General features: G+C 37.4%; 2 protein-coding genes across 5 annotated transcripts in view; one reads left to right on the top strand and one right to left on the bottom strand.

Moving 5' to 3' along the window:
* The window catches only part of pde5ab (phosphodiesterase 5A, cGMP-specific, b), a 45,766-nt gene extending 36,782 nt beyond the window's left edge, over nt 1–8,984 (top strand). For all 4 annotated transcript variants that reach the window (XM_017472842.3, XM_017472843.3, XM_017472840.3 and 1 more), the window contains exons 14-21: nt 410–504; nt 685–772; nt 1,666–1,766; nt 2,232–2,309; nt 2,468–2,531; nt 5,688–5,762; nt 5,870–5,953; nt 6,078–8,984. In XM_017472842.3, coding sequence (XP_017328331.1) covers nt 410–504; nt 685–772; nt 1,666–1,766; nt 2,232–2,309; nt 2,468–2,531; nt 5,688–5,762; nt 5,870–5,953; nt 6,078–6,200 — 708 coding nt within the window. In that variant the 3' untranslated portion in view covers nt 6,201–8,984. The remainder of the gene's footprint in view (nt 1–409; nt 505–684; nt 773–1,665; nt 1,767–2,231; nt 2,310–2,467; nt 2,532–5,687; nt 5,763–5,869; nt 5,954–6,077) is intronic.
* Nucleotides 8,985–9,147: 163 nt separating this feature from the next.
* mad2l1 (MAD2 mitotic arrest deficient-like 1 (yeast)) lies at nt 9,148–13,990 on the bottom strand. The gene is given in 5 exon segments (NM_001200979.1): nt 9,148–9,468; nt 10,645–10,748; nt 11,670–11,790; nt 13,085–13,231; nt 13,858–13,990. Coding segments are annotated over 5 exon segments (609 nt in total). The 5' UTR covers nt 13,922–13,990; the 3' UTR covers nt 9,148–9,295.

The following is a 13,990-nucleotide window of genomic DNA, read 5'->3' as shown; positions in this document are numbered from 1 at the left end:
ATTCTAGTACTTTTTATTATTCTCTCTTTTATATATTTATATATATATATATATATATATATATATATATATATATATATATATATATATAGTATTTTTATTTTAACAAAATTATTTTTCATTTATGATGTGCAGGGATTACGTTGTGAACTATACACAAGCAGGCCTAATTAAAGTGTGATACAAATGATGAAATATATAACATTATTTTTTAATGGAAATAATGGAAAATAATCACCATTTATGTTCATTCAGCCATGCATTCTTAATTTAGAAACTAAGATTACTGAATTTAGAAACATCTCATGACAACGAAATTTAGTCCTCAGGAAAAAGTCCCTACTCGTGTACAGGAAAAAGCTGATCTCATGACCAGAAAAAAGTAATTCTTCTATTTTCAAACTGACAGAACAATCTAAATGATATGGAGATACTGGCCATGATGATTGCGACTCTGTGTCACGATTTGGATCATAGAGGTGTCAACAACTCGTTCATCAAGAGGTATGTTTGTGTTATTTTTTACTAGTGTCCAATTTATAATAAGCAGGACAGACTGAGAAAAGGAATGGAAACTCTTTTCTTGTGAGTGTTACTTGAGTGGTTTACTTGGTGGTGGGGGACAGAAACAGCACACGGAAGACAGGAAAAAAAAAACACTCTGATTGTTCATTGTGTCAATAGGAGTGACCATCCTCTAGCTCAGCTCTACTGCCACTCCATTATGGAGCATCACCACTTCGACCAGTGCCTCATGATCCTCAACAGTCCAGTAAGAAGAACTTCTAGTGTGTTGTTAGAAAAATGTTATTATTATATTTTACTATAAAATTACATTAATTTATTTATCAGATTTGTTTATCTGAATTTAATGCTGTAGTAATGTAGAAATAAGAACATAGTCTGTCACTGCAGAATATTTGGTTTTGGTGCATTATAAACCACAAGACAACCGAAAGATATTCCCTCAGTTGATGTTTTGAGGACAGTGGTGGAGAGTGCGGTTTAACAGTTCAGTCCAAGGTGTAGAATTGGGTTGAGATCTGATGACTATGAAGACCATAGAATATGATTTACAGCATTGTCATCCTCATCAAACAATTTAGTGAGCTCTCACCCCTTGTGGATTGGTGGACCACTCCCATCAGTATGGAAATGTTTAATTATAGGATAAAGGTGATTAACCAGAATTATCTAACAGTGACAAAAAAAAAATCCCCCATAAAAGAGCTCACCTGTTTGTATTTTAGTGCAATAATTGACCTAAAGATAAGGTTCTGTGATATAAATCTGAAAAACATGAAAAGGACATGCAAACAGTCACAGGCAATCAGATAATAATTCAGGGGGAATTATTCTGAGGGGTTGTGGGATTTTCTAAAAAAAAAATAATAATAATAATTTGTTTGTTTTTTAGGTTAGAAAATGTAAAGATCTTAATTCCTAACTACTACACTTGCTGTGTAGTAGTTAGGAATTTAGTGTTGTGTTGGTATTAGCTTTGATTGTGTGGCCTTTATGTTTTGACATTCTGTGCAATTAGTATAACAAGGTTCTATCTAGGTTAAGAATGAACGAGCGAATAAGAGCCTTATAGTACTAAGGTCAAGTCTGCATCTTGTTCCTGTATTTGGACACTAATATTGATCCATTCTGCTTTCTCAGGGCAGTCAAATTCTAAGCAGTCTTTCACTGGACGAGTATAAAACTACACTGAAGATGATTGAAAAAGCTATCTTGGCCACTGACCTGGCCCTCTACATGAAGTAGGTACCAGGCCTCAGTCACAGCTGAGAGAATAAAATTATACCCTCATTAGTAATCAACGCAGTAGCAAAAAGCCATTGGTTTAATTACAGTAAATTTTACTATACAATGTACATGTAAAGGATTAGAGAAAGAATATTAGTAATATTAGTTTGTACCCAGTTCTGTGTCATAATGGTACATTTTAAGCACACATCTAACCTAGTTTAACACATCATCACCTTTAGTCCATTAACTTGCTATAGGATTCTGAACAGTCTAATAGTTCAGATAGGCTTCTGTTTAGCTGATACCATACCAAAGTAATGACACCTACACTTCATGAAAGAAGTTTGTTTTTTTTCAGTGTAATAGTACATGACAATATTTCTTGTCTGTTGCTTTCTTTTCCAGCAATAAAAAGTATAGTTGAGCTATGGGTGGATAATAATGCAATAACTGAGGGTTTTTCTTTACTACTCCAGGAAACGAACAGATTTCTTTGAACTAGCTAAGAACAACCAGTTTAATTGGGAGGACGATTGTCACAGAGACTTGCTAAGGTGATTTCTATGCATACCTCTCAGAACAAATTTTTTTTATTTATATATATATATAAATATAAGTGTATTTGTGTGTGTGTGTGTGTGTGTGTGTGTGTGCCTTATTCTAAAAAGTTATTTTTTTAAAAACTGATGTGGGTTTTTATTGTCCACTGCAGGTCCATGCTTATGACTGCATGTGATATCTCTGCCATTACCAAACCCTGGCCTGTACAAAAGAGGGTAAGAGCTAAATGAGTCATGGGCACTGATTGTATATCCCTTTCAAATGTATATATGGTATTACAGTACATCATGACTAACATATCAAGGTTGAAACTGACATTTAGTCACTAGTTGTGTTTACATGGAAAACAATACTCCACTCTTAACCCAATTAAGACCATACTCTAATTAAGAAACTACCATGTAAACAGCAATTTTTACTTACCTTAATCTATTTAAGGTCATACTCGAAGTAAGCAATAATCTAATTAAGACAGGTGGAGTACTTCTGTTTTAGTCGCATTATGGACATGTATTACAGACATGTAAACACCTTAATCACATTATGAACGTCGTGTGGGAGTTTTCACCGCATTTTGCGACAGGACACAATCACACACGGCAGTTTTACGTTTTACGGCGAACAAGAGAGTTTGGCTGCGTCCCAAACCGCATACTTGCCTACTATAGGCCTGTAGTGGGGAAAATACATGTATCTCGGCTACTATATAGACGGTAAGTACACGGTTTGAGACACAGCCCACGGCTTCAAGCAGTTGTCTATTAGCATGTATATCATGACAAATAATTAACTGCACTTAAAGCATTCGTAAAAAAAAAATTTAATAAAAACACCCAGAACTGTATGTTGATGTGTGAAATTCTGGAGGGACGTTGGACGGCGTGGCGAGGTGACATAATGTCGCGGGCTGTTAATCTAATTATGTTCTATAACATGTAAAACGGGAACATGACAGGAGTATTCTAAAAGCGATTCATATAAACACCTTAATCACATTGTTATCTTACTCTGAGTAGGGTCAATAATTAGATTACTGCTGTCCATGTAAACGTAGTCACTATCTACCTTTACGTCTTTCCGATTTGTCTTACACTTCCTTTTTCTTCCTCTCCTTTCTCTGTTCAGCAATTAGCAGGCTAGGATCCTCAGTAGAGGAGCTATTTACACACACACGGACACAAGCAAGCACACAAATGCACTGATGGACAAGATTTCATGACCTTAAAATGTGTGTAGACAAACTTCAGATTGACACATACAGCAAGAACTGTATTATTAGAATATATTTTACAATATATGCTCTTTATTTTTTTGCATTGTATTGTCAACTTATTAATATTTTCTAATGCATATGGTAAGTTGTCTAGGTAGAATTAATCAGCCATTTTATTATTTTTTTGCATCAATCGGACATAGCAAATGCATATAAAACAGAACGCTGAAGGAGTCAAATTCTCTTTCTTTCTTTTCTCTCGCCCTCCTGCAAAGTTTTACTCAAGATATTTAAGTTTGACTGAAATGTCATGGCCACTTGAATTTGAATTGGAAATTGCTATACACATGAGACATGAATGATAATTTGCATGGCGATGTAAAAATATTTAAATTGTGAAAGTTTAAAATAATTACAAAACACCTGCAGGCAGGGGCAGACTGGCAACAAAAATGGAAATGGAAATTTGCTGTGAAGCGGCCCCTATTTGATGCACCAAATTCGAACTGACACAACATGTATCTCAAACAACGAATCATTAATTTAAAAAACAACAATCTGTTCATTTGTATTGTTTGTGTTAAGCTAATATGTAAAACAATGAAACCATGTTGCTGTAGCTAAGATGACCTGTTCAATATCTGTATATAGGCTGTATAATGCCGGTGTTAGGAAAGACAAGACCGGCCCGAACTTTCCCAAACTTTCCAATGGCCAATCCACACCTGTCTACAAGAGTCACAAACGATGACTCATCACAAATGTGTAGTGCAGCATTAACTTGTATTACGAGTCTGATGCAGACTTCATCTTATCAGTGTGTTATGAGCTGATCATGAAATTTCCTGCTAGCTCAAAATCAGCTAGAACTGCGACCCAAACAGTCTGAGCCGTTGTGTAAACATGCTGCTCTTATTGCTGCCTCATAACCTAATACATGTGCACTAGTCTGTCAGTATCTAAAATACACATTTGGACTAGACTCAAAGTAAACTTTTAGATGGAATATGAAACAATATGGAAATAACTTGGTCTGTAGTTTAGTGACCAGCTTAGAATAACAACATAAATAATGCTATCTGTGCGCGCGTGCATGTGTGTGTGCACGCTATTAGTAGGGGGTTTGGGGTTTGAATCTGTAAAAGAATAGCAACAAAGCATGCATAAGTAAGGACTGAATCATTTTGTGACATGCTGTTTTAGGAAAATAACAATGACAGGGTGCTGTGATGCATCCTGACATGAAGCAGAGCTACCACCCCAAAACTGATTATCTTCCAATGACTGCATGCCCTGAAGCATTTTGTTCCTTTTATATAGTAGGAATTTGCCAACCCTAACCATTTTTATTGATTAAAGAATGGCATCCCATACGCGTTATCGTTTTATAGTCGTGATGTTGTGGAACATCTGCAAAACAAGTTCCTGCTTTCACTTTATGTGATATAATGGCTATAAACAATCGTCCCCTCACCAGCTGTTTTCTCTTTCTAAAGGAACAGCTTTATCTCTGACTCATTTTTTTAGGTGTTTATGTGGAGCATCCGCTATTGTTACCATAGACAACATAACAAATAAGAATGAGTTCAATAATAAAACCCTGCAGCCATAATCATTGTCAAAGCCGTGCTGTTATAGACAAGTAATCAGCACTTCTCTAGGTTAGGCATCTCTGGAGTAGGAGGTGATTTGTAGAAAGCTGATAGGAAATCAAAAGGTAATTTCATCCAAATTTAATTTTGTGGGAGAGAAAAAGTGCCCCAGTTAGAATTGTGTTCACGTTCGAAAATTTGGTCGTGCTGCAAAAAAAAGGGACCTCTAAATATAATCTAAAACGGTTTATATGCTGTAATAAAACAGTGTGAATCTTTGTAAAACACCTATACTGACTGTGTAATGTGTGATGCTGTGTTAAGTGGTGCATTTGTGCAGGAAGTGTCGAGCTGTTTGTATAGACTGTGTGTACTCATAGTAGGACTGTAAATCAGTGAAAAAGGAGAGCAGCACAGAGAGAAACGAAGGCTGGAATCTCCATGCTATAAGAGAAAGACCAAAGGAGTGAAGAGGAAGTGTTATTAGTATGAAGGTGAAGGTTTCTCCCAAGTGCAGACGTCCTGTTTGTTTCCCATCGAACACTTTTCTCTGCTTGTCTTTGCAGATAGCTGAGCTTGTTGCCACAGAATTCTTTGAGCAAGGGGACAAGGAAAGAGAAGAGCTGAACATTGAACCTATTGTAAGTTCACTTCCTGCACATTACATCACACTGTGTGAACAGTAGGGCCATGTCAAGAGCAGCATCAGATTTCACAACTTCTAAAAGAGTGCCGTTGTCTCTAATAGGATCTGATGAACAGAGAGAAGCGTGATAAGATTCCCAGCATGCAAGTGTCTTTCATCGATGCCATTTGCGTACAGTTGTACGAGGTAAAAGTCGTTTATCGGCTAGATTTATAGCACTATCAAATATAAGCAGCGTGTTAGAATAGTAGCTTGTAATTATTTATTTATTTTTTAAATATCCACCCATATGTACATGTGCGTTTTCTAGACACTGGCCAGTATGTCGGATTTCTGCTCCCCTCTACTGGAAGGCTGCAGGAAGAACAGGCAGAACTGGAAGCTGCTTGCTGAACAGGCTGAGGAGGCGGGTTTATTGAATGGAGGACTATAAACGGCTTATCCCAGTCAGCACAAGATAAAGTTTACCCCTTTCCCTTGGTCCTTCTTCATACCGTACACCACACACTGAAGCTTTAAGCACAGAATTATTTCCAGTCATGATTCCTTCTATGAGGAGTTCACCAACCACTATGGAGCAAAATGTAATTTTACCTTGGGGATGTAGCTGAATCATATTGGTTCCATGTAGCTTTGGGGGGGTGGGGGATAGAGGGTGTTTCAGACACAACACTAAAGCAATATGGTCTAAAGTACACACATATTCTGCGTCACCTATTTGTGTTTGTTACGTTTAAAAAAATAATAACACAAACTCTTGTTTCCTGTGAAGAAGAGGAGTGATAACAGTTATGTTTTATGTTTATATCAGCTTTGGAAGTTAATAGTTTCTGCCTGTCTTGTTATTGAAACTCATGCTTTTAGGAATGAGTCTAACTCGGCATTTAACAGCGAATGCTTCCCTCTAAAGTCATTGATTGGGTAGGTAAAATAGCTATTAATTGATTGGAGCTTTTTAGGTAATCCTAGAATAAAAGAGCAGAATAAAAGAATAAAAGGGGGGCATTGGGATTATGATCTTTTAATAATCACTCGAAACCCCGCATAGCGTCTATGCGAGGACATTTATACAAAGTTTTATTTATTGTTTTAGTCCCGTGTCAGGGTTTTCTGTAGCTCACTCACTGTAATGAAGAAGCAAAGGCACAAAGGAAATAATTTATTCATCACTACAGTGCACCATACAATTAAGCTAATATACTCAACTTCCAAGGAACACACCCACTTCAGATATGTAGAAGAATGTCATTTCCCCCACACACACTGTGTTACTGTTTTCACCTGTCGTTTGTATATTTATTAACTTTCTATTATGTTTTGAGAACTTGGTTACTTGACATGTAACTCTTGCGTAAACATAAAGAAGGAAGAAATATATATATTTAATTGTTCACAAATATTTGTGTCCTTTATTCGAGTTTTCAGATGTATTGGGAATATAATTGGAAAGCGTGTTTTCTGACTGCTGAAACTAAAACATTTGATTCTAAGGTATTATCTGTCCAGAAGGCATATGGCATATTCACATGAAACCACCTTGAAGTCTATTCCTGAGTTTTATCTGTGTCGGGAACATGCATAGGTCAGTTGGTATTTTACTCCCTGCCATTTTTATGGAATCTAATCTTTTCAGGATCTGTCATATACCTAGGCCCTATATCACTAGGTATATATTCATATTCCAAATATGACATCTGGTGGTTGTTTTCAGCTTTGTAGCATTTCCTCTTGCTCCAAAACTGATGTTCTTAACTTGTTCAAACTAGTGGTCAACCGATCGATCAGCATGTCCAGTTAACTAGCTTAATATAATGTAAACGATTAATAAAAGTGCTTGAGCTCCTTCTTTTGTCCACCTGGCAATCACATGATGCCTTCAGTATGCAAATAAAATACCCCAGAGAAAGCACTGGTGTTGGAACCGAACACCTTTGGGATGAGTTGGCAGAAATTCCCGCAGCCATGTTCCAAAATCTAGAAGAAGCCTTCCCAGCAGAGTGGAGGCTGTTATAATAACAAAGAGGGGAACCGTACGGAACGGGATGTTCAACAAGCACAAGGGTATGTACTGTATGATGGTCAGGTGTCCACATACTTTTGGCCATATGCTGTGTTTTATATTTGTCACAGGATACAGAAACATGCATAGGTCAGAGGGTATTTCACTAACTGCCAGTATTACAAAATGCATACACTTTGATAGTTTTTAGCTTTGTAGTGTTTCATCTTGCTCCAGAGCTGATGTTCTAAATACCAACAACATTCAAATGGGTAAAGGTCTTTAAAGCTGATTCAGACACACCAGAATTATCATTTCAAACTAGAGCATAATAAACAAGAATGAAATTCATAACTGCCTCTACCGATTTTGTACGCTTCAAATAACTGAGTGTTTCAGTGTTCTATTTTACAGCCAGTCTATTAGTGTAGAACTTGAATGGTTTGATGTGTTTCATAACCCTGCCAGATGTCTAATCAGAAGCTTTCCAGTACGAGCAGCACTCTGTCTTTCTCATGCTGATCAGGTCAGCAGGTGTCGGGGAACCTGGGCTTTGATATGTACAGAATGAAGAGTATGTAAGGGAATATGTCCAGTCTGTTTGCTGAACACTATTCCTCCAATTCCTAAACCTGATAATAACAGCAAATCAAACTGTATTTACATGGACGGCTCTGTGTGATATTTGCTATTAGTTGTGCCTTCGTGAAGATTAATCAAAAATATGCTAACTTAATATGAACAGTGTTTCAAATTCAGAGCTTCACCAAATGCCTAAATCACTACATGTCAATTTATGCTATCTTAATACCAGACTCAACTTTTAATCACATGCAGTCACACATAACTGGACCAAGCAACAATGCTGCCATCATATTAATTCCCAGTGGGTGTCCCATGACATTGCACAGGGAAGTCTTAGGTTTGTAATGCATAAAATGCTGATGAAAAACATGAAACAAAATTATCCAGAATTTTCATACATGTTAAATGACTCATTGTAGTCAATTCTGTTTAACATTTAGTGTAGATGATGACATTGCAGCATCATCACAAGTTATGAAAGGGAGTGTCAGGCTTTTGAGGTCAATGTAGGACTGTACTGTTGTAAGAAAATGTTACTACATTTTGAAGCTTTGTGGGTAAAAACAGACAATCGAATTCCTCTAGAGAAGGTCAACATAAAGATGACAGCATCTTTATTATAATTTTTTTTTTTTACCAAAGTGTATTGGACACTGTGTTTACTGGAGTGTAATTTCTAATCTCCTGCTTGCTTTTACTCTGTTGTACTGAGGGACTGGTGCCACCTATTGGACATTGGCTACATTGAAGATAACAGCAATGGTAATAAATAAATGAATAATAAAAAAAAAAAGACTTAACACTGTTAAACCAGAATGTTTTTATTCATTTTCAGAGTTACAGCCATAAAAACCTCAGCAAAGGAGAGATCTGTTTGGGGAAAAACATGAAAACTATGTACAGAAAATAAAGAGAGAGAGAAAAAGAAAGAACAGAGAAAATGTTTACATGGAGTTTGTCCTTTTGTAGGCCACCATACTGTTGACCTTGTGGATGGACGTGGTGAACGAGCGAAGCCGAACCTCCTCTGATTGGTCAATAAGCTGAGGCCCAGACTCCTCCCACTGCTCAGGGACTTCCAGATCCTTATCTGTGTAGATCAGGAGGTCGAACGCACCTGTGGCAAATCAGAGAGTGACAAATATGAGCAGCAACATGGCTTAAAAAAAATTGCAAGATATTATGGGTAGTTCTTCAATTGCAGGCTACAAACCTGCTCACACACTGCCGAAAGAGATTGCCATTAATTAATTGTGGTGTTTTTTTGTTGTTGTTTTTTTTTAAAAGACTTTTCAGGCTTCAGAGATTCAAAGAATGGGTTGTGTTGCCAAAAACTCTAGGAGGTATGCCAAGCAACGATATATGCAGGGGGGGAAAAATAGTTTTACTCATGGTGTGGACGCATACGAACATCTAAACAAAGTGGAGTAATAGAGTGCTGCAGGAAAGAGTCCTAAAACCCAGAAATGCACTTCCAATTCCATCGTACTGAACTCAGTGGGGTTTTTAGTTAAATTTGTCAAACTTTTGTTGGTCACAGAGCTTATTTTTGGCAATAATCTAAAAGCCAATGGAACAATCCTACTGGATTTTTGTCGAGGGTACCAAGGTGATGCTAACTTCCGGGTCGGCTTACAAAGATACCTCATCCCTGCTGCACTATGATCTGGTTATGCTACCTCCTTGTACATTTCCATACATCTTTTCATCTCAGTTTTAGTAAAGTTTGTGGACACCTGACCATCACACCCATATGTGGTTCTTCCCCAAACTGTTGTATGGAATGTCCCTGTATGCTGTAACTTTACAGTTTCTCTTCACTGGAACCAAGAAGCCCGAACCCGTTTCATCATGTCAATGCCACTGTGCACAAATTGAGCTCCATGAAGACGTGGTTTAACAAGTTTGGAGCGCTGACCTCAACCCCACTGAACCCCTTTGGGATGAACTGGAACACTGACATCAGAGCCTGCTTCTCTAATGCTCTGGTGGCTGAATGAGAACAGAAATCCACAGCCATGCACCAAAAGCTAGTGGAAAGCCTTCCCAGAAGAGTGGAAGCTCTTATAAAAGCAAAGGGGGACTAAATCTGGATCGAGATGATCAAAAAGCACATATAGGTGCAAAAAGCACAAACTTTCTGCCATATAGTGGATTACTTGTGTTTATTATTTTGTAAACATAAGCTAGAAATTAGCACTTCTAATGTTATTTTTGAGCATCCATCATAGAAAGCATTGGGATCCGGACAGTTTTCATGAACCTACAAGTATTTCAGCAGTGGTGTACTTACAGGCTGTTTCCAGTAAAGGTAAGAAAGTGACCGTGGCTGTAATCTGTCTGATAACTGAGCGGATTTCTTCCTGGATGGCTTTCATCGACTTCTCCCTGGGAGCACTGAGACACACAAAACAACTTAGTATATACTAACACATGCAGGAACTATAATTTAATGTAGGACAAGTCAGTTAAGCAATTTCTTACATTTCAAGCCTATTTTACACCACAAACCATGTGCATGTGGCTTTAGTGTGTTGATGCAGCCGACACACTAATGTAGACACGCTATCGAATACATCATTCATGCTATACTGTGCACTCAAGGTAGAGCTAGGCAATACATCAAGATCATGATACATGAATACTATATGTTTTTAATAATTACAAATTAAATGGTACTGAATGGAGACTGTTTGATGTAATAATATTTTTTTTTAAAAACCTTAATCTTCTTTGTTTTTCTAGGCATTAAAGAAAAGTATCGACCAAGTCAATTTAATGGATTTTGTTTCTTTTACTCAGGGTTCGTACAGATGCTTCATGATAAATTCCAGGACTTTTCAAGCGCTATTTTTTGTTTTGTTTTCAAGGACTATACAAGAGATATTGTCATGGTGTCGGACAACAGAACGAGTATGAAATAGGGACTGAAATGTGGCGCACGAAGACTAAATGTTAACCAGCAGTCACTTTATAACTATGACGTCCTCTAACAAAATACACTCGAGTTAAAGACAACGCCCATGCAGTGATTTCTGCTATATGTGAAAAGATTTGCTCAGACGGAAAGTTAGAAGTGAATGAATGCACTGTTCCTCTTTCTGCTACATTTGTGTATATTAATTGATCTTATGGTCAATACTGACATTTGAAATTACATTTAATCATCCATAGAAAGAAAGCAATGAGATGAATGCTGGACATTTCTCCTACAAGACCCTTATGAGTAGTGTAAAGCGCATTCACATGCTTGTCGGGAGTTGTAAAATGGGTTTTCTAAGCCACCATGTGTTCAGATTCACACTTTTATGAGCATACCTGTCCTCCTTAGCTGTCTTGTCACACTCTATATCAAACTGCCATCTCTCCAGGACTTCATTTGTCTCAAGGCAAGTGATCACCACCACCAGCTTCTGCACTGTGCAGTCAAACAGCCACTCTGCAGGGGGGGGGCAGTGGATTATATACACAGATGCTAATCTCAGAAAATTAGCATATTGTGGAAGTGTTCACCCCCCAATCATTTAATTCAACAAGTGAAACTTTCATATATTCTAGATTCATTACACCAAGTAAAATATTTCAAGCCTTTTTTTTTTATCTTGATGATTACAGCTTACGGAAATGAGATACTGGAAAAATCCAGTATATCAAAAATATTATAATAAACAATTTATAATACAGTAATGTCGACCTGAGAAGAGCTTTAATCAGCTGATTAACTCAACACATCTTTGCTAAAAACACCACTGCTCAGTGGTCCAAAGTCCTCTATTCTGATGAAAGTAAATCTTGCACTTCATTTGGAAATCAAGGTCCCAGAGTCTGGAGGAAGAGTGGAGAGGCACAGAATCCAAGTTGCCTAAAGTCCAGTGTGAAGTTTCCACAGTAAGTGATGATTTTGGGTGCCATGTCTTCTGCTGGTGTTGTTCCACTGTGTTTTCTCAAGTCGAGAGTCAATGCAGTGTCTACCAGGAGATTTTAGAGCACTTCATGCTTCCATCTGCTGACGAGCTTTATGGAGATGCTGATTTCCAGCAGGACCTGGTACCTGCCCACAGTGCCAAAACTACTAGTAACTGGTTTACTGGCCATGGTTTCACTGTGCTTGATTGGCCAGCCAACTCGCCTGACCTGAACCCCATAGAGAATCTGAGAGACTCCAGACCCAACAATACAGACGAGCTGAAGGCCGCTATCAAAGCAACCTGGGCTTCCAGAACACCTCAGCAGTGCCACAGGCTGATTGCCCCCATGCCACGCTGCATTGATGCAGCAATTCCTGCAAAAGGAGCTCTGACCAAGTATTACGTGCATAAACTAACATACTTTTCAGTAGATTGACATTTCTGTGTTATAAATTCTTTATTTTAACATTTTGAGATACTGGATTTTTGATTTCCATGAGCTATAAACCGTAATAATTAAGATAATATATGGCCTAAAATATTTCACTTTGTGTAATGAATCTAAAATATATGAAACCCCCACTTTTCAAATTAAATTACAGAAAAAAAACTTTTCCACAATATTCACATTTTTGACATGCACCTGTACATGAATAATTAGAAAAGAACGGAAACAAAGGCAGCAGACTTAAATGATGATATAACTGATCAGATTATAGATATTACCAGAGGTCTGCTGAAGGAAAGCCACAGAAACCTTGAGTTCTACATTTAAACTACACGAGCTGCTGTCGAATATCTGCAGTTTGTGTAAACCAGCCAAACCTTTGAGTTGTGTCACGACGTTGGTGAGGTAGTTCTTCAGTTTGGGGTCTGTGGTGAGCTGGAGACTCATGTCATACTTGCTGACTCTGCTGAAGGTTTCTGCAGGATAGATGCCTCGCTGGTACAAAATGCTGTTGATCCCAAATGCTGCAAAATGACAGCCACAAATCAAGCAGAATACTTCAATATCAATCTGAATATTTGAACCAAATCGACTTCAAATAAAATTTAAAAAATAATATTAATTTAAAAAAAAGTCCTAATGCAATGTCTTGAGACAGGAGATGAATGTGAATAATGCATTAGAAATACGGGAAATATATGTCTAACACGTTATCATCACAACTGCATAAATTTAATAGATTTATTTGTTTAAAAAAAAACTGTAACTGAGTCGGATAGTAAACAATAAAACGACCTGTATATTTGGTTAAATGGATGATGATCAGATACATGCTGCTTTACATGGACGGAGTAGCCAGTGCTAATGATCATGGACCAGCTGGCTAACTGGATGAATAAAGGCGCTACAGAAGCCACATTTGATCCATGCCAGGTTTAAATGTTAATAATTAAAAAGTAAATGTTAAAATGCTGTACCAAGCGTCACATTTTCTGAAGTGGATAAAGTAAATGTAGTTAAATATAATCGGACCACGTGACTGTAAAAGGTACATTCCAGCTTTCTGGTGTGATTCAGGCAGCTAGCTAACTCTTCAAACTGCGACTCGTTCAAATAAATAAAATAGGACTAATATAACATTTTAACTTACAGAAGAACTCAGCAACGAGTTCGGCACTTCCTTTCAAAGTAATTCCTTGCAAAGTTTTGGACATTTTGTCGGATTTTTTTAGCTCTCTTTAGCTACACGTTTGTCGTCCTGTAGCTGCTCACTTGTTTTCTTT

The sequence above is a fragment of the Ictalurus punctatus genome, chromosome 7 (assembly GCF_001660625.3).
Source record: "Ictalurus punctatus breed USDA103 chromosome 7, Coco_2.0, whole genome shotgun sequence".
Classification (NCBI taxonomy): domain Eukaryota; kingdom Metazoa; phylum Chordata; class Actinopteri; order Siluriformes; family Ictaluridae; genus Ictalurus; species Ictalurus punctatus.
Note: the sequence above shows the minus strand (reverse complement) of the source record. Positions and strands in the feature narration are given on the sequence as shown.